Here is a 20,525-nt window from a genome sequence, read left to right as displayed (position 1 = left end):
CCCAAAAAGAAAGGCCTATTTTCATTTAAAACGTCTTCCCCATCCAATAGATGTATCTTTGTTTTATCATATCACAATATGAAGTTTGAGAAATATATCATCAAAAAAAGAAAAATGTTTAAAAATAAAGTTCTGAACTATGATATAGAAGAAGAAAATGGTGTGCATGCATGCTGAAAATTCAGAGTCTTAAATAATATTAAAAATAACCGAATTATTTTAAAATTTTCTAATAGCAAAATGGGAAACTCATCCTTTTAGTTAGAGGTACGCATTATTAATCAAACTAAATGTTGTTTAATAATTTCTAAAAAACCAGTTTTTGGTGTCTCTTTATTTTTTTTTATTGAAATGGAAACTAAAAATGAAGAGTAGAATTGGAGACCACTTAAATTTATTTAGATGCACTTGTTATCAAATTAAACATGTGATTGCAGTGTCTTTTTATTCGATAACTGAAATAATTAATTTTTTATTAATTATTAATATATTTAGTTATAATTTTATTAATAATATAAACTTATAATCTTTATTATAATTAATAATATAAAATATAATTTTTTACTTTCGGGTAAATAAAGTTATAACTGAGAGTTGTTAGAATATTTTGATTTTGATTTTGATTAGGTTGAGTTCGGTCATATTTTAAGAATTATTTAAATTTTAATTAGTTAAAACTTTAGCTCAGATTTTATTTATTCAATACTCAATTCTGTATTTTTTTTTTTACAGAAAATAAAATTAAGAGACTCAATCTCTAATTCTGAACTATATCCAAGAAATGTTTCAGCCATCTGGATTAAATTGCTTTTGCAATCCTCTATCTTTTATCTATCTATACACACACACTAAGCATATGAATGGAAACAGATGGATATTTTCAAGAACCAATCCTACCAAACTATGTTATGGCGAGTTTCATTTTATATAATTGAACTTGTTTATATTTATTTAAATTAAAATATATATATATATATATTTTATGATAATATTTATAAATTTTCAAATATTTTAATATAAAAATTTTAAACATTTCGTTGACATGCTAATTTTTTAAAGTATGGAGAAATATATTTTTATATAAATAATTAATCAATATATAAAAAATTACGTGAAATTTATATATTATTCAAATAATAATAATAATAATTGAGTTAGCACCACTTTCCTGACGTATCATTTTCTGTAATTTGGATCTCACTCTCCCGCATCCTCTTTCCTCCACAATTCACATCTTATCCAATTTTACTTTTCTTGTCTAAGCCTCACACGACTTCAATAGCTATATGCAAAATTGCACTCTGTTTCTTTTTTTTTTTTTCTTTTTAATTTGCGTCTTTTCGATCTCCATCCATATGCTTAATCACATGAGAGAGAGACGACTTGCCAAATCATTCAGAAACAATCATGTGATCCGGCTACTTATGCCTGAAGATCTCCGTATCAGCTAAAGCTGAGGGACACCTGTCTGAGCAAAATCTGATAAGCGCTGTGCTTTGTCAGAAACAGTTCAGAGAATTTACAAAGAGAGAGAAAAAATGAGAGAAAACAGGGAACAGCAGGCGTACTCGCAATATGGATCGGGGATTTATAATCATTTCAAAGAGACGATTAGGCCTTATATCAAGTTACCTGCAAGATTATCCATCTTCGTCTTCCTCATCTTCCTCCTCGTCTGCTCGTTCGTCTCCACGCGCCTCCTTGACTCCACTGTAAGTAAACACTTCTGATCAAACTCGCTTTTCTCGCGCCACTGTGACCTGGTATAATGTAATTAAAATAAAAAATCGCTTCCTCTCACACAAACAAAAGAGGAGTTACTTCCCAAAAAAAAAAAAAACGATCCTTTTCTCGCGAAATGCAAACAAAAAGGAGAGTAATAACCATGCGCCGGTATTGCTCCAGTCTTATGATTTTAGAAACGACGTCGTTATATCTAAATTTTTTTGTCTTTCTTTTTCCTCTGTGCAAAAAGAAAAGAAATCTACTGTGGATACGCCTACGTGTTAAACTAGCAGATGATTCCATGGCCTCTCATGTGCTGCGAGTGTCGGTTCAACTACTCCTTTACTATTTGGAAAGTCGGTTAACTATGGGACTCGTGACATTATATTATTATATCAAGCATATGCATGTCCCACCCATTACACGCGCATGATTCCTTCAGAATTCCCGTACGATTTGGGAACTGCGCTCCATCTGATTGGCCGTTATTGACTATTTCTTAATTTTCATTTTTGGGCCTCTCTGCTTTTGCAGGCTATTCTTAGCGGCTCCGCTCAGAAGCCGTTCTTAGCTACCGAAACATCCGCCCATGTCCCCCTCGACTGCGCTGCTTTTAATCTCACGAGAAAATGTCCGGCGTATTTCCCCACTTCCATTTCAGAAAATCATGGCGGTCCATCTGTTTCAGCTTGTCCAGAATACTTCCGTTGGATCCACGAAGACCTGCGTCCGTGGGCTGGCACGGGGATAACGAGAGAAATGGTTGAGAGAGCTAAAACGACGGCGAATTTTAGGTTGGTGATTGTGAATGGCAAAGTCTATTTGGAGAAGTACCGGAGGGCGTTTCAGACGAGAGATGTTTTTACTCTGTGGGGAATCCTCCAGCTGTTACAGAGATACCCAGGAAAAGTGCCGGACTTGGAGCTGATGCTTGATTGCTTTGACTGGCCCGTTGTGAAATTAAGCGAGTATAGTGGGGAAAGGCCCAACTCCACGACCCCTCCCCCTTTGTTTGGGTACTGTGGAGATGATGACACACTCGATATCGTTTTCCCTGACTGGTCCTTTTGGGGATGGTAAGACTTTGATCTCCCTTATTCAGATTTTCATTTTTCCTGCCCTGGTGTGGAAAAAAGGCCCAATTTCACCTCCTAATAAATAATTAAACATGGCTCTGTAACTTTAAGAAGGCCTGAGACCCATATAAAGCCATGGGAGAATTTGCTGAATGACTTGAAAGAAGGCAACAAGAAGACCAGATGGATTGACAGGGAGCCTTATGCTTACTGGAAAGGAAATCCAAAAGTTTCTCAAACCAGGCAGGAACTTATGAAATGTAACGTCTCAGAACAACAAGACTGGAATGCTCGTGTGTATGCTTTGGTAAATAATTAACACCCTCTATCCTCCAATTTATCTTCATCCATTTTAGCCTGTCGTAGACGTGGGAATTGCTTCTTCTAGTATATGGAAGCTTTATGCATTGTTTGTTACCTCTTCTTTGTGAGAGGAGAGGAGAGGAGAGGAAAACAGCTGAGTTATGGTGTAGCAGTCTTTTACATAATCAAGATCTTTTGCAGGACTGGGATCGAGAATCAAAGCAAGGGTACAAGCAATCAAACTTAGCAAGCCAATGTAATCACAGGTAGAAACAATTCAAAAATTTTCGCTTATTCTTATTTTGTGCGAGTACGTGCGCATACTGTATCGTTTCAGTTTTTGTAATAATCTGCTTATTTGATTTCTAATTAATAATCTTGCATTTTTTTTACTCAATTCACCATCGTCTTGTTGTTGCTTCTAAATGCAATAAGGCAGGTATAAGATCTATATTGAAGGATATACATGGTCAGTCAGCGAAAAATACATTCTTGCCTGCGACTCTGTTACTTTAATTGTAAAACCACATTACTATGACTTCTTCACGAGAAGTCTCAGGCCAATTGACCACTACTGGCCTATAAAGGACAATGAAAAGTGCAGGTCCATTAAGTTTGCTGTTGAGTGGGGTAACACCCACAAGCAGAAGGTAACTCTGACCTAATTTTACCTTGAATACTACAGAAAGTTTTTTACTCAAATTATTACATACTCTTGTTCCGTCATATTCTGCATGGATTTGGCAGGCACAGGCCATTGGAAAGGCAGCCAGTGAATTCATTCAGGAGGAATTGAAGATGGATTACGTGTACGACTATATGTTTCATCTCTTGAATGAGTATGCTAAGCTCTTGACCTTCAAACCAATTATACCTCCAAAAGCTAAAGAACTTTGTTTAGAATACATGGCTTGCCGAATGGGTGGACTAAAGAAGGAGTTCATGATGGAAACCATGGTGAAGAGTCCCGCAGAGACAAATCCATGCACGTTGCCTCCTCCCTACGATCCTCAATCACTTCACGCCATTTTTAGGAGAAGAGAGATATCAATAAAACAAGTGGAGTCATGGGAGAAGCAGTACTGGGACGATCATAATAATTAGAATCTACAAAAGGAATATATACAGTGCCTTCAATTCAGATGGTTATTTTATTATTGTTTAATGCCATTTTTAGCAGAAAAATACATTAAATAAAACATGTAGAGTCGTGTGATCTGCTGGGGAATATTTAAATAATTAATGAGATCTTGTAGAGGAATTTGTAGTATAATTAGTTTGTGTCATATTCTGTCTCTTGATGTTTAGTGGGTATTTAGTCTTAAATGAATTTACAGTTTAGAAAAGAAAATCTTATTCCCTTTATGAGAAGTAAATATGAAATATCCAATTAATTTGTCCATTTAAATCGAAATATAAATTTAGCGTTTAATAAAATCCGTGACATTTACATTTAATCGAATCCAAAAAATTTAAAGTTAAGGCTTCACTTTTCGTTATTGCTACAAGTACAAGGAGAAGAGTGACAGAGAATGTGAGAGCAGTAACATTAAAACAAAGATTATGTTAATGGATATGAGGTTTTGGCCATTTCACAGAGATGATCAGGCGACCGTTGATGCAGTCACCTGCGAAATCCTACACTGCCTTCGTGTAGTTCAATGCCACATGCCTACAAGATATTTGACATATTCTTTCTTAGAAATGCAGGATTGGGTGAGCTTAAAAGAGATACAGGAGATCGTCGAAGTCTACACTCCTGCTTGCCTATATGGTGACACTGTAATTCTAGGATAAATATAATTTCCTTGTTTTCTATATACTTCATAAAGATAAACAAAGTAATGTTAAATGAACTAATCGGACCTGAAAATTCCGAGTCATCTTGATTACTGGTTGTATTTGCTTATGCAGTAGTTTTTCTCCAAGGTGTTATCAGGCACAGGCCATTGCAGAGCCAGCAAGTGAATTCATTCTAAGAGGACTTGAAGATGGAACATGCGTATGACTACTTGTTCCATTTCATCTCTTCAATGAGTATAAAAGTTCCAAAGCTATTTACGTTAAGCCCACTGTATCAACAGAAGCTACTGAAACTCTGTTGAAGTATCTGGTCTATTGTTGTTTCATGTTTGTATGTATATTGCCGTGCAGGATAAAGAGTCATTTTTTTTCATCTTTAAATAAATTCCCCTGCGATTAAGCAATTTGAACAAACAATGCTTGAACAAATTCAAGATTAATTCTCAGGTAGCTTGATTGCCATAATTCTCTGAAGCTACAGGCCAATTACAATTGTGAAAGAATTACAAATTGGACCTCCAGAAAAAGGAACAGCAGCAGGTATGCCAAAATAAAGTTTACTGAAGAAGTAAAAAACAGGATAGATGTATGCATATTACATCAAACTAGAGGGCCGGGTTAGTGTAGAAGCCCCATGCAATCCAAAACAAAAAGAAACATAAATAAATAAACAGACAATGCTGATTCTGATGACATGTCATCTGTCACAAAAAAGCTTAACATCAAACAACAGAAACGATTTAGCTTCTAAAGTGCTCGCGCTTTGATAATGTCGAAGCTCATTTCGCTAGGATCTGTTGCTTGCAATTCCAACTGAATGCCATCGAGTTCCCTCTTGAATCTGTCCTTTGAGCTTGCATACACCATCTTCATTCTCACAATGGAAGTATCAGGTGACCTACAAGGACACATCACCGATTCTACGTAAGAAAAATAATGGGGTCTCAAAATAGTAAAATGGGAAACTGATAGATCACCAAGCAATGAAGAAAATTTTGCTTTTCTGGCAATTCTCATTAGTGGTGAAATCAAAATCGAAGACAGCATAGCGGCATTCATCAGCTGGAAGAGATGCAGTGAAATCCTCGTAGGTTGATTGAGGGTTTCCAAGTTTGTCTACCACAACTTGCTGAGCTTCAATCTTGAAAGTGATGAATCGGTAGTTCCTTTTTGCTTTCAGCTCCTGAAACTTGAGCTTGCAGTCGTCATGCACAGCCATTCCAGATGCCGAGTTCGCCTAACCCAACATTTTAATTGGAACATACACAAACAATGAGGAGGAAAATGTTAAGAAACGCATGAATCCTAAGATTTCCAGAGAACCATTAATTCAACTACAAATAGAACACATAAAAAGGAAAAGAAAGTAAACTTATTGAATCATTAATATCCAGCATGTCAGTTCCCTGGGGGCTCCAGATGAAATGCTATAGGATAGACTGAACCAGCACACGCCCGTGTATGTCCCATTAAACTCACATTTGTTTGTTGTCCCTTTGTGAGGCATAATGAGAATAAGAATATCAAAGAGAAAGAAAGAATGGCATACCATGTTTGCAGTTCAACTAGGAGATCCAGGGCCCTTGGGGGAAAACAATGAAGAGAAAGAAGGAAAGTGAGAAAAAATGAAAAGGAGAAATGAGAGAGATCCTTAATTTTGGGGACATTAATATTGATAGGATAGACAAATAAGGGGAGCAGAGAAATTTGAGGGACAAAACAAGGGTCGAGAGTTCATCATGTCCACAACAATAGTTTCATGTTCATCATCCCTCAAACGATGCGAAAATACAGAACAAAATACAGTTGCTGTTGCCACGTCTTTACCACCTTGACCTCTTTTTTTAAAAAAAATTTAAAAATTTAACAGTAAATTAAAATTTATTATTAGGATAGTGAGGCGGTTCTAACAATTAAATAACAAAAAGAATTCTCCATATCCATTATTCGTGAACTAATATGCTCACTTATCGCTCATATTTCTCAGTTATATTTATTTTTTAATAAAATAAACATATACGTATAAATAATTTACTTTATTTTAATTACTAACCTGGAAAACAATTTGTAGATAATATCAACCACTCAAAACATATAAACAATGAATACTTAATTATATTTTAAATCAGAATTGGCCCTTCTGGCCCCGGTTTCAACCAAGTTTCTATTAAAATTTTGGACAACGATACTTTTAGCAAAGTCACCATTACAGACCCAACAATTTTCTCTCTAACTGTATGAAATGCTATTGGACATACAAACAAAGAATAAGACCCAAAAAAATAAAGATCTAAAAGAAAATAAGATCTTTAAGACTCTGGCATAGCCTGGAATCAAGCTTGGATTGGCTGTAACAAAGTTCATGGGGTTTATCGCAAGGCAGTTTCTATCCAGGGAAGTTCACCACTTTGTGCCCTTGCTTCTTTTTTGATTTTGCTTGAGTATCTTTTGAATCGGATGGCTTTTCTTGCTGGATGACATTACTGTTTTCGGTCATAAAATCATCATCCAACTCATCCCCACTTACAAACTTGGTCAGCTTAGGAGTTGGCCTTTCTCCTTGTTCAAAAGCTGAAACGAATAGATGGAAGGTTAAGTGAAAATCTGACATGCTAAATTTAGCAAAAACAAAGGATCGCCTTTGAAACGAGTAGATAATAATGCTTTAGCAGGAAACCGTAGAATGCCAAGACATCATTTGCAATTTTCATTTCAATATTCTAGACAATTAGCATGCAATCCTTGTCTAGTTTCATGTTTTCCCATTGCTATTCTTGGTTCCCATTGTAAGATAAAATTTAACATGCCACAGAGCAGACAAATATTTCTTCCTAGTAGCTCAAGTCAAGGAACATTTTAAATTGAGGTATGTATACCTATATAGTTTAAATGCTTTAACCAACAACCACCCTTAGGCTAGCCTAGCCTTGTTCAAATAGCTTTTATATTCAATAGCATTTCCTAGCAGTCTAGCACCAAAAAGGTTAAGTTGCTAACATGTAAAGGAACTAGATGTCACCATTCTTATGTGCTAACCTTATTCTTCATCAATTTCAAAATTGTTTTGAATAGTAAAGTGGTATTAACCGTAAGAAATTTGCACGTCTTACCTTCTTTACCAGTGGCAAGAGAGCCTCTCTTACCCTTCTCAGGACAATCTTTTGCTAAATGAGTCACACCACCACATATTTTACAGCAACCCCCCTGTTCCATATTTAAAACATGTTAGCATCAACGGATGTATAGTGCAGATTACTTAGCATAAAATTTAAATCAATAAGCATCTATATCCTAAGCATGTCATCCCACATTCCAGAAGCAAAGCAGTCAGCATGCAACATCATCAACAGTAATGTAGGGTTTGGCGTACCTTTGGGTATATCCCATGAGTATTTTTAGGGCAGTCTTTACTCAAATGTCCATGTTCATTACAGATAAAGCAATTGGCAAATCTAGTTCCCCCTGCATTTCCAAAGAGATAATCATGATTCATAAAACAACAAAAGGTTTTGCGTTAGCCCAAATGAGTTATCAAAAGGGATTAATGTACTTCCTGAAATCATAGATGTAATCAAGATCCTTAATAGGCTTCAAGCCTCCTCAGTATCTTATATATATATAAGAAGGTGTAAGCCTTGGAATATCACATTGATAATGACACATATTCCATTTTTCTTATCGCCTGTACCAGATAAGGGAATAAAATAGAAACCTTCTTTTTTCTTTTCAAAGTCCGTAGACATTAGACAACCAATTTCACCCATCTGTTAAATATTCTTGATGCAACTTCCAAGTTCCAAATAATATTCATCTATAAAAATTTTCCTCCAGAACTTGAAAATTTTCTTTCCAGTTTGAAGTGTATGACAATGGGTAGTCAATGCTGTCATGAACCATAAAAAAAGAAAGTTTTATCTTGGTACCATATTTTAAGGCAGACCTTGAAATTGTCTAATCCACCAAGTATAAGGTGGGATATCATGTTGTATTCATCAAGAAACAATCAATCAGAATAATTCAGCTACTAGACATACTAACCACCAGAGGTTTTTGTATCTACAGTATATCTTGAGCCGAGGAAAAGCAATAGCATGATTGAGAAACATACCATCTTGAAGAGGCAGTGGACAGTTTGATAGCGAATGGCCAGCTTCCCCACAATTATAGCACAATTTCTTATCAACTGTCTCGTCCTTCTTGTTAGGGCAACGCTTAAGGCTATGCCCTCGCTGTCGACAAAGCAAGCATATCTGCAACCATTTTTCACACACAAAACCACCGCCCTCAGTTAACTTCACGCCATAACTAACAGTTAAATGTTTTTGACAAAGACCTATGATTTTCCCAATCCAATCTTCTCAATTAGCACAATGAATGTCAAATTCAAGCATATACCCACATATAAATATTGATCAAATGAGCAATTACATAGTAAACGAGCGCAAACGACAGTCAACTCCATTCTTTCAATTTAATTGCTAATACATTGTAAAGAGCCCAAGTCAGACGAAACTTGTACATACACTCAGTTTTGCTATAATTGATTCAATGCCCAGATGTAAGAAATAAAGAATAATGAAGATATCTACTATTTAACGGACGCAAACCTTGTTCTTTTCCCATTCTGCTTTTTGCGGGCAAAGCTTGGCAATATGGTCCTTGGCCTTACAAATAAAACAACTTTCACCAGGCTTCATGCCAGGGACTCTAAGTGGGTGTTTTTTGAACCCCTTTTTGTTGGGTCCATTTGGATCCTTGGGTTCTTTATAGTCTGACCTCTTACGCTTGAACTTGCTCTTACTTTTCTTCTTCTTCTTGTCGGGGTCTTTTGGTGGCGTATGCTCTGGTTTAGTGAATAGCTCCGGGTGCGCTTCTTTGTATCGCTTGCGGGCAAACCTCTGTCTTTGGCTCACCATATTCACTGAAACTAGAAGGGAAGATGATACAGTTGAGGAGCACGACCAAATAGGCTTTAGGAGACTCCAGCGAGGAGGCTGTTGGCCAGCCGTGTGTAAGAGAAGGGGTTTAACTGGGGATTGGCTGTTGCCAGCCCTATTTCAATTTTCTGATCCGATGTGTTTTCTGGCGTCACTTGTTAGGGCTAGATCAAGACAAACGACGTCGTTATATAATTGTCTAAAAGCTTTCAAATCAATTAACATTATTTACGGTTTAAATAATAATTATTATAATTTTTAATAAATATTTTTATTTATTTTTTATGTTTAGGACATCTGGAAAACCTAATTTTTTATAACATATACTACACGCTACTTGTACTCGTGTCATATATTTATATTATATAATTTTTAATTATTTTTATGTAATGTGATATTATTATCATAATATTATTTCAATAATCAATTAAATATATTATTTCATCATAATACCGAATTAATATGATGATATATAATCTATTTTATTGTACTTGTCCGTATATTATGTCTTAGTTTAGAGATTTATGTTTTTTTTGTTATCTCACTTTTTTATAAAATTATATTTATATATATTATAGAAATTATTTTAAAAAATATAAAAATATGATATAAAATAAATTTAGAATGGCTATAATTTTTTATAACTTGTAACTCGCGTATTTATATAAAAATCTCTAATAATTTGTAGTTTTATTTGTTAATAAATACACGATTTTCAAGTCACTTTTAGACTTTTATTTTCATTTATTTAATAATATTTTAAATGAAAATCTATTTTTATGATTACAATAGTTAAGCTAATTATAAAAAAAAAATTCAAATTATAAATACATAAAATAATAATGTCAAAATAATTATTTTAATATAAAAATAATCAAATTAATTTAGAATCTTTAAAGTATCAAATTTAATCATTATATTAGCATAATTTTTAGAATTTATATATGTACATACACCTTTAATTGTTCTATAATTATTGAAAACTGTTTTTTTTTTCTTTAAATCAAAACATGATGGTAAAAAACTTCTTCAAATTGTTATCGATATAAATAATATGTTCATAAATAAATTAAACTGTTATAGTAAATTTAATTTAAATAAAAACTAAGACAAGTAAATTTAATTTAAATAAAAACTAAGACATGTACAATTTTTTATAATACAGTCTTATATTATTATACTGAAAATTTCATATTATTGGAGATATAATTAAATATACTAAATAATTCATATTACTGGAGATATAATTAAATAATTATTAATTACGCATATATTTTCGTATTATAACTATAATAATAATAATTCAAATTAAGTCGTGAGTTGTCACCACATGACAGGTTCATGAGGCATAAATCAAGTAAGTAAGTAACACAATCTTATCTTAGGAAAAAAAGATCTAGATATCTCAAACATTCGGTTCATCATCAAGATTTATTCTCCCTAGAATGAGACGAGTAGGGGTGTAAATGAACCAAACCGTTCGTGAGCTATTCGAGATTCGATTCGATAAAAGCTCGATCGAACTCTACTCGATTTCTAAACGAGCCAAGCTCGAGCTTAATTTTTAGGCTCGTTTGGTAAACGAGCCAAGCTTGAACTCCATAGTATTCGGCTCGTGAGCTCGGCTCGTTTCTGAGTTCATGAGCAGGCTCGCGAATAGGCTCGTGAACAGTCTCGTTAAGCAAACTGAAATTACTATCATAAGAGAAATAAACTCAAACCCTACATATACTTTAATGAGCCAAATCTAAATTTTTTAAAATTCAGCTCTATATAGTTTAGTTACACTCTTAAACTTGCATATATTTGGATCATTGAGATTTAAAAACTCATCTTTATAAGTTTACATGCTAATTTGTAGATATACTTATTTAACTAAAATTATTTTAGTTTTAAACTTATTAGTTTTAAACTAAAACTCATTATACATGTAAATAAATAAAATTACTCGTGAACTATTCGAGACTCAGCTCGATTAAAGCTCGACTCAGCTCGATAAAAGCTTGACTCGTCTAAGCTCGTTTGCTAAACGAGCCAAGCTTGAGCTTCTTAATACTCGGCTCGAGTTCGATATGAGTAAAGCTCGAATTCGGCTAGAGCTCGAAAAAATTTTAACGAACCAAGCTTGAGCTCTTCAAAACTCGGCTCGGCTCGGTTCGTTTATACCCCTAGAGACGAGTCTCAGTATAAAATTACCGTTAAACATAGACAGTCCAACATACTTTGTTACGGCTGTAAATATAGAATCACTAATCGATTAACTGGCGATACCCCTTATCTAGTAACCGGCCACATCATCATCGGATTATCGAAGACTGTTATATTTATCTCCACCTTTTTATAATATAAAAAGGAAAGATCACAGAGGTAAAGTTACACTGTTTTCTTACACTACTCAAGTCCTAAACAATTCATCGCATTCTTCTATTCCTCAGTACACTAACTTAAGTATAAGAGTGGCTGCCGTAGGCACCCACTACCATCTCACATTCTCTTCCTTGCAAGTCTAGCCAATCCCAGCACAGCTTTGTTTTGACCACATTGTCAATTTAATCTCTGTAACATCATTTGGTTCCGTTGTTAGAAAATCCATTGAATCCGCTCTATTCACTTGGATTATGACCGAACTCCTACTCTTTCTCTCGTAGAAAAATATCTCTCTCTCTTTTCACTCTTGAAATGAATAGTAGTTTGCGAGCTGCTGCTAATATTACCACTAACAAGAGGATCATCATTTCTTCTGCCCCTGACAATAGACAAACACGCCCATATGGTCAATGAAGCAGACCTCAATAATGTAAACAACGAACAGATACTACAATACATCCAAAGACTGTAGGTTACTCTCGGGTAGTATAAGGCTAGGGAGGAGGCATCGAACATGGCTTCCGAAAGATGAATCAGACGAAACTCCAAAAGGCATCAGTTGGAAGCTAGTACGGGTCGTGCAAAAGTACTAAAAGGAGCAAGAGGAGTATTTCGGTTTAGATGGTGCCTCGCCTCTTTTGGAATAAATCATAGCAAAAACCTTCCCAACCAAGATCAAACTGTGACATAACAGAAGATCCCATAAGTCATCTGGCAATCTTCAGGACGACTATGCAGTTTCAGGAGGTCGACGACTTTATGTTGTGTCGAGTGTTTCCATCAACACTCAAAGATTTGGCTCATAAATAGTACTAATATCTGAGTCCAAGTTTAATTCAAAACTTTACACAGTTTACTATATTATTTAAATCCATATTTATTACTTAGATATCTCCTAAAAAACTTTCCTCTCACTTGCAAAAGATCCACCAAGGAGAGGCAAGCCTTTAAGGAGTTTTATCTCACAATTCAATATTGAAATCATACAGGTAGAAGAATTAAATCATGAGATAGTGTGTGAAACATTAAAGAAAGAAACGAGCAACGTCAAATTCATGGATTTCTTAATTAAAAATCTAGTCACGACGTATCAGCAGTTGATAGATAAAACTCAGAAGTGTATCAGACTAGATGTGGAAGTCCAAGCATTAAAAGAGTACAAGAGGGCAAGTCAAAATCCCTAGAGGCGAGAACATAAAGGAGTCATAGAGTTATCCCATCTCCCGAAGGAGGGCTGATCAAAATAAGCATAAGAATTATATTCCATTAAATGATTCACGAACTTGTATTTTAATGTGGATCAGGAAAAATGACAAAAAAATCAGGTAGCCTCTAACGCTCAACCCCGAGAAAGTAGAGAAACGAGATAGGACCAAGCACTGTCATTTTCACGAAGATCACGGCCACACATTAAAAGAATGTCAGCAACTAAAGGACGAGATCGAGAGGCTAATAAGGGACGACACTCTTTAAAAATTCACCAGAAAGGGCAGGGAAGAGAGGAGATCTAAGTCCGAGGAAATAACCCCTGAAATCACCCCTGACCGAGAGCCTGTAGGGGGTTATACATGTAATAACGGAAGGACCTAAGGATGATCAAGGAAAATAAGCAGACTACAGATGTAATTTCTAGTTCGGTAAGTTGGAAAAAGACCTTTTAAAGTCTCGAAGGTCATTCCCCTAGAAGCTTTATAAGCTAGCCAAATTGAAGGGCTGAGTGACTCCCCACTCCTGATATATTTGTAACATAAGAAAAAAATTTTAATAATAAAGTTAATGGGGTATCTTCATATACTATTTTCTTTAGTGATAAGAAATGATGGAATTGCGTTCCTTGAAAAAGAAAAAAGATTAAAGAGACAAGAAGAGGCCACAAGGCGAGTTCTGCTAGACCAGATCACAAGGCAGGTTCCGCCATCTATTCGGGCATTGGTCCCATTAAACAAAGCCACAAGGTGAGTTCTACTAGACCATGTCATAAGGTAAATTTCGCCAAACCATTCGAGTATTGATCCCACTAAACAAGGCCACAATGCGAGTTCCACCAGATCAAGTCAAAAGGCGGGTTCCCTAGACCATTTAGGCGTTGGTCCCAATAAGCAAGGCCACAAGATGGATTTCGCCAAGCCAAGTCACAAGGAGAGTTTCGCTAGACTATCCGTGTATTAGTCCCACTAAACAAGGCCACAAGGCAGGTTCTGCCAAGGCAGATTACAAGGCGAATTCTGCTAGACCATCCGAGCGTTAGTCCCACTAAACAAGGCCACAAGGCAGGTTCCGCCAGGGCAGATCATAAGACGGGTTCCGCTAGACTATCTGGGCATTGGTCTCACTAAAAAAAACCACAAGTTAGATTCTGTTAGGCTAATTCACAAGGTGAATTCTGTCAGATCACAATCAGGGCGTTGGTCCTACTAATCAAACCCTCTATGCTAGAAAGCCATGAGGCAGGTATACCAATCTCCAAAAGACGAAGATTTCAATGAAAGATTAAAGGCGAGTCTTATATCAAGACAAGTGACCGGGTGAAAGTCCCTTATTGCAAAATTCCTTGAAGGCGGGAGCCCGCCAAGCCACAGGCCCAAGTATTAATCATGTTTTACAAAAAATTCTTCAAATTATTTTATATATGTTAAAATGGGCACTAAGCCTGCAAAGTAAAAGTGCTTTAGCCCCTCATTCTTTAGGCAAAAAAATGGTAGCCACCAAATTTATAGTTTGGTCGAGTGGTAGCCCCTTGACCAATGATTTAAATTATAGACAGCAACGAGGGTACGAATGGAAAAAATAAAAGAATAGATATACCTAATACGCATTTTCATTACAAAAGATCACAAGGAGGAAGACTTCAGTATCCCTTGCAAGCCTCTATTACATCAGATTTTCTAAACATCTACTACGTCTTTAGTAGAAGATTCGAATAGCAGGATTCTCCTCAGACTCTCGCTTAAACTAATTCCCCGGGAAGAAGTCGTCTATTTAGAAAAAAGCGCATGAAGGATCGCTTCTCCAATTGTCTTCCTGGCCTATCCCTCATAATCAATCTTGCACAATCTAATCCCCCTCCATGGGGTCGTGACGCTGAAAAGCTGTTATAATCGGACTGGTTACGGTCCTCACGGCCAAATAATATACTTTCACCTTCATGAAGACCTACCTTTAGCTGCTCTTCGTAGACCATGATAATATCCTCCATACAGATTTGATTATTTTCAGAAAAAGAAAAGAGAGCACTTTCATTCATGTCTTCCACATATGATAGTCGTAAATAAAAAAAGAGAGAGGAGGGGCAGGGGTGAGCAGTATTCGATTCAAATCAAAAAAATTGACCGAACCAAATTAATTGAAAATTCGGTTCGGTTTTTTATTCATTTTGGTTCTGTTTGATTTCTAATTTTAAAAATTTCAGTTATTTCGATTTGGTTCGGTTTTTATCAGAAAAAAAATTAAAAAAACTAAACTGAACCGATTAGTGATAATAATATATTATTTTCAATAATATAGAGAAATTAGATCATATTAGAATTAAAATATTTTAATTAAATTTTAAAATACTAAAAATAAAATATAAAAAATAAAAAATTTATTAAAAATCAAAATTGATCAAACCAAATCAGACTGGTTTGATTCGATTTAATTTCTGATCAAAATCAATTCGGTTTGATTTTCATAAATACTAAAATTTTAATTTTTGATTTATTTAGTTTGGTTCTGTAACACCCCTACCCGGTTATTTAATTAACCGAGCCAGAGACATTACATTTTATAACAGTTCTCTTATTTTTCCTTTAATTTATATCATGTAATTCATGACTTTTTTTTTTACCAAAAATCCGGCAGAGTTTCCCTGAAATATAGACTTAATTTCACCTGTAAATAGTAATATCACATTTCTATAAACTTCAACCTTAACCCCCAAACTTCTTTCAACCTTAACCCCCCAAACTTCTTTCAACTTTAACCCCCCAAACTTTTTTCAACATTAACACAATTTCAACTCAGATCAAACACTTCATAACCATCTCATTAATCTCAACACAAAAACTTATATTAATAACCAATATTTACACCAAAATTAAAATTTTCAAATATATCTAATTCAAACCATATACAACTTTATCTCTAAAACTTTATGTACATGTCATATTTCTAAAATTAACTTTATATAAAATTTACAAAATATAACCCAATATAGTTAATAGTGTAACTCTGACTGGGTTGATGCAGATCTTAATCTACTGCTCCTTGGATCTACAACCTGCACGAGAAAAAATAAATTCATACGCGCTAAGCAAATTGCTTAGTGGTGCTCAACTCTTTTTTTTTTAAAAAAAATAAAATATTTAAATCAAAATTTATTCGTCAGCGGTAAATCAAACAAAAGACAATAACTATATAGCAAATAATTTGAATAATTTTAAATCATATTATTATTTCACATATATACAGATTTTAATTTCATAGTTTTTTTTTCTTTTTATTCATCATGTAAAAGTTTTATTTTCTCTTAATACTTTTATTTATTATTTTTTTTTTGCCTCTATAAATTTAAATGAGACTGTCAAATTATATCTGTAGAGCACAAAGTGCCAAATAACTGTATGGCTCAAAAGTCGAGTCTATAACTGTAAGGTACCTCATTGTATCCCAAAAATCAATGTAACTGTAGTGCAGTACTGCAAGATCTGTATATGGCACGCCACACCCTTAAACTAACTCACAATTCCCACTAAACTTACTAGGGTCAGACTTGAAATAATTTATACATTTAAACATGGGGACAAACTTTCAATACTGTGTAACTTTCAATTATTCAAATTATAATACTTTATCATATTACAACTCTGTCTTTAAACATTGTCATATCATATAAATCTATTAATTCAATTCAATTACATAAATTACAAATTCATAATTTAATCCTTAATTAATTAACTATTATTATTTTTATTGTTATTGATGATCTGAGATCCAATGGAATAGGGTTTTACAAGGGTTTCGTATTACAAAACAATGGTTAATACAACTTTCTCAGACTCCTCTCAAAACTTGGTTTGTCTGGGGACGGTGCTCCCCTTTTATCTTTTCTGCTTTGCTCATGGTGACGTGTAAAGGCCTCTCCGTGATGGGGACACGCGTCTCTGGCGTGCAGATTTGGGTGTACGAGGGTATCAGCCGCCTGCTCCATGCGTAACGGCCTCTGATTCTCCCCATGCGTACATCCGTACGGATCTGCCAGGCTGTCTGAGTTGGGTCTGGACACTGGGCTGGGCTGAGAGTCGGACCAGATGCTGAGTCCAAGAGGAGAGGGCTTGCTTGGCGCGGGTTGGGCCGGCCTGAATGGAGGAGATGGGTGAGCCCGGCCTTTGAAGGCATATGGGTCCGGCTTGTCTCACGTGTGTGGGCCTCTGCTTGATGGGCTTTTGGCTATGGTCGAGGCCCTGGTTCGGGGTTAAGAAATCCAGCGGTTATCAATTGCCCCTTCACCTTCTCGGCAGTTATTGCTCCGACTGTCGAGGGGGTGAATATCAAAAACCATTAATACCGCGTCTGTTTGTGTTCAGATGCCTCCATAAAATCCTTTCACCTTTCTGGCGTTGCGCAGTCTTTGAGTCTCATCTGCCTTTTCCATTTCTGGCTTTTCTCTATTCTTTCTGTTCTTCGCGGTTTTTGCTTTTCTGTCATCATTATCTGGGCTTGTCCTTTCTTTCCTTTCCGAGGGATGTCTGGCCTGGCTAGCTTAGAGTCTAGTATAACTCTATTTTGTGCCTAGGCCTCAGACTTCGAGTATATATCAACGCCAGTTTTTCTTCGTTTTCAAACTTTCTGTTGGTATAAGGGTTGCCCTCGTTGCAATTTTCTGTCTGCTCCCTTCTTTCGGCGAAATCGTTCTGTTTCATCTGTGGAGGATCCATTTGACGCCTTCTTTAAGTGGCTGGAGGTAATCCTGGGTCTTCGTGTTATTTTGTTTTTCTCTGATAAGGATTTGTTCTGACTTGTACCTGTTTTTGAACTTTTTGCAGTGCCTGAGATAAAAATGGGTCAGTTCAAAAATTTTAAAGATTTAAGGTTACCTTCAGGGGGTCTGAACGAGGCTTTGGAGGTTCTGCTGCTAGGACAGTCGCTGGGTGAGGCTGTTCGGCAAGTTGCTGAAACGGTTTCACCCAGGTCGACTGGCCGGCCTCCTCCTCTGCTTTTTGTTCGGGCTCCTGAGAGGGTGCTGGCTCCATATATGTTTCAAGACGTTGAGGGTTCTAACTTGTTCCATTGCTCTTCAGAATGTTTCGTTGATTTCCCTGAATGTGCGTGATTGTATCAAGCCTCACATTCGGGTGTAGGTTTGCAACATTCACTTGTTCCATTGCCCTTCAGAATGTCTATCTATGATGGAACAGTGAAAAATGTTCAATACCTATATCCTGCGTGGCCTTGGTGGGAAGTACCAGTATTATGCGGAACCAAGGTCCACCGCGCCTTCTGCATCGCATTTGGGCAACCGAATGCCGACCTATGGGTGAAATGTTTTCCGTGAATCAACGTCAGGAGTTTCCCTATAGTGTTGAGACAGATCCTGGCTTTTCTGCCGAACTCACATATCGAGCTGGAGTATCCTCCGGACTGAAGACTTGAGTGCTGAGGTCGGTTAAGGTGATGTAATCGTAGATGACAAAGTACCCGGATATGTAAATCCGTTAAGAATAGTCTTCCATTCTGTAATGTAGGTCCGGATATGTAGATTCTTAAAGGATAGTCTTCCATTCTGTAATGTACTTTTCTTTTAATGAAATTCCTATTTTTCGTTCATACTTGAACCTGTTTCTTTCTTTGTTTTGGATGAAGTACTGGTACTGTCTTCTTTGTAGGTCTAACTAACTGAACTTTATTTCTTCCGAGCTAAAATAATACTTGGGAACTCCCGCTTTTAGTCGACAATCCGAGCTCCGGACTGACCCAACTTATTGGGAGGTCGACTTGCTCCCCCGATATATGCTGTCTGACCTACGAGCTCGACCTTAAGATATAACTGACTGGGAGGTCGGTTAGCTCTTCCGAGCTGTATTATCCGGTCTATGAGCTCGGCTTTAAGACTTACTCAACTGACTGGGAGGTCAGTTAACTCCACCGAGCTGTACTATCCGACCTACGAATTCAGACTTATCTGGAGCTTTGTGCTTCTTTGGTTGACCGAGGTCTCAAGTTACGCTTTCCGAACTGTACCGACCGATCTGCGAGCCCTATCTGTTCGAGCCAAAACACTTAGTCGTGAGCTTCTGCTTTCGATTTTCTTTTTTCGAGCTAGAATACCGAGCTGTGAGCTCTGCTTTTAAGTTGAACTCTGAGCCTTTAGCTCTGTATGACTCCGAGGTGTCCTTAGCGCCCCGGTCTCTCAGTATTTATTTTAATAACAATCGCGTCAGAACTTATAATTTTCTAAATAATAAGCAAGTCTGACCTGGATTGTGCTCCTGTTCGCTTGTACTGTTGAGTCTCTTCACAACTTGCCCCTTTTATCCCCTTTATTGATAAAGAGGTAAATCTTTGTGGGCTAAGTTACTTTGACTGACGAGTTGGGCTTCTTATGCGGCGCGTGGGCCCTTGAGCGCTGGGCCATTGTGATGGACTTGGCCCCTGTTGTGTGCAGAGAAGCCCAGCGGTCATCCTTTTTCCCCTCTTTTTGCCCCCTTTACCTTCCCACCGGTTAGCCAACCGTCGGGAGGGTAAATTTCGAGGGTAATCAATGATCGCGCCGCTCCAAGACAAAACTGTACAGATTAGAGTGCTGTTTCATTATTTGGCTGTCATTTCGAATTCCTTCTGTCTGCTGAGGAAAACAACTCCTTTCTGCTCTCTGTCTTCCTGCCATTCCTTCTGCGTTTTTACCTTATTTCATTCTCAGGTACGCTTCCTTGTTCTTCTATGGCGATTTCAGAACTCCCTGATGTTGGTAACCTTGAGTCCCACATTACGCCTGCCAACATAACTAAATACCTTTCTCGGAGGTTTTTGGATACTCCTTTGTATCTGATTCGAGCCCCTCACCCAAATGAGAGGATAGTCCTGCCTTATCCTCCTCCTCCGGGTTTGGTGGATCCTCAAGAGTATCGTAGCATAGTATTTTTCTTGAAGCAGAAAGAGTTTGGCCTACCCTTGCCTTTTACTCCTTTCTTTGTTGAGGTTTTTGATTATTTTGGGGTGACTCCTCGAATGTTATCCCCAAACTCCATTTTGTTCATGTCTTGTTTCGAGTCTGTTTGCCTGGGTTGGGGTTTTGCACCTACGGCCTGTCTGTTTGTGACCTTCTTCCGCCTTGTAA

General features: G+C 36.5%; 2 protein-coding genes and 1 long non-coding RNA gene across 4 annotated transcripts; 1 reads left to right on the top strand and 2 right to left on the bottom strand.

The window, feature by feature from the left end:
* Positions 1-1,107: 1,107 nt before the first annotated feature.
* Positions 1,108-2,265, bottom strand: LOC110599677. Its single transcript, XR_006348406.1, has 2 exons — positions 1,633-2,265; positions 1,108-1,479 (listed from the first exon to the last, which is right to left on the bottom strand). It is a non-coding gene; the product is annotated as an uncharacterized LOC110599677 (long non-coding RNA).
* LOC110599675 (O-glucosyltransferase rumi homolog) lies at positions 1,454-4,390 on the top strand. The gene is made up of 6 exons (XM_021736200.2): positions 1,454-1,712; positions 2,260-2,801; positions 2,916-3,108; positions 3,306-3,370; positions 3,544-3,754; positions 3,852-4,390. Exons 1-6 carry the CDS (start codon positions 1,539-1,541, stop codon positions 4,206-4,208), a joined length of 1,542 nt encoding a protein of 513 aa, XP_021591892.1. The 5' UTR covers positions 1,454-1,538; the 3' UTR covers positions 4,209-4,390.
* Positions 4,391-5,452: 1,062 nt separating this feature from the next.
* Positions 5,453-9,988, bottom strand: LOC110599676 (actin-depolymerizing factor 7). 2 transcript variants are annotated; one of them, XM_021736202.2, is made up of 7 exons: positions 9,515-9,988; positions 9,016-9,157; positions 8,278-8,369; positions 8,018-8,111; positions 7,345-7,478; positions 5,885-6,144; positions 5,453-5,805 (listed from the first exon to the last, which is right to left on the bottom strand). In XM_021736202.2, exons 1-7 carry the CDS (start codon positions 9,821-9,823, stop codon positions 5,655-5,657), a joined length of 1,182 nt encoding a protein of 393 aa, XP_021591894.1. In that variant the 5' UTR covers positions 9,824-9,988; the 3' UTR covers positions 5,453-5,654. The 2 variants fall into 2 exon arrangements, with proteins under 2 accessions (XP_021591894.1, XP_021591893.1); XM_021736201.2 differs by lacking the exons at positions 7,345-7,478; positions 8,018-8,111; positions 8,278-8,369; positions 9,016-9,157; positions 9,515-9,988 and adding an exon at positions 6,457-7,149.
* Positions 9,989-20,525: the final 10,537 nt, after the last annotated feature.

This window comes from Manihot esculenta, chromosome 14 (genome assembly GCF_001659605.2).
Source record: "Manihot esculenta cultivar AM560-2 chromosome 14, M.esculenta_v8, whole genome shotgun sequence".
Lineage (NCBI taxonomy): Eukaryota > Viridiplantae > Streptophyta > Magnoliopsida > Malpighiales > Euphorbiaceae > Manihot > Manihot esculenta.
This window is presented reverse-complemented; position numbering and strand designations above follow the sequence as displayed.

Coding starts and splice junctions, on each gene's coding strand:
- LOC110599676 (XM_021736202.2), bottom strand. CDS start 9,823: ATGGTGAGCCAAAGACAGAGGTTTGCCCGCAAGCGATACAAAGAAGCG. Junction 9,158..9,514: donor CAGAATGGGAAAAGAACAAG/GTTTGCGTCCGT, acceptor AAATGGTTGCAG/ATATGCTTGCTTTGTCGACA. Junction 8,370..9,015: donor TCCACTGCCTCTTCAAGATG/GTATGTTTCTCA, acceptor TTGGAAATGCAG/GGGGAACTAGATTTGCCAAT.
- LOC110599675 (XM_021736200.2), top strand. CDS start 1,539: ATGAGAGAAAACAGGGAACAGCAGGCGTACTCGCAATATGGATCGGGG. Junction 1,713..2,259: donor CGCGCCTCCTTGACTCCACT/GTAAGTAAACAC, acceptor CTGCTTTTGCAG/GCTATTCTTAGCGGCTCCGC. Junction 2,802..2,915: donor GACTGGTCCTTTTGGGGATG/GTAAGACTTTGA, acceptor AACTTTAAGAAG/GCCTGAGACCCATATAAAGC.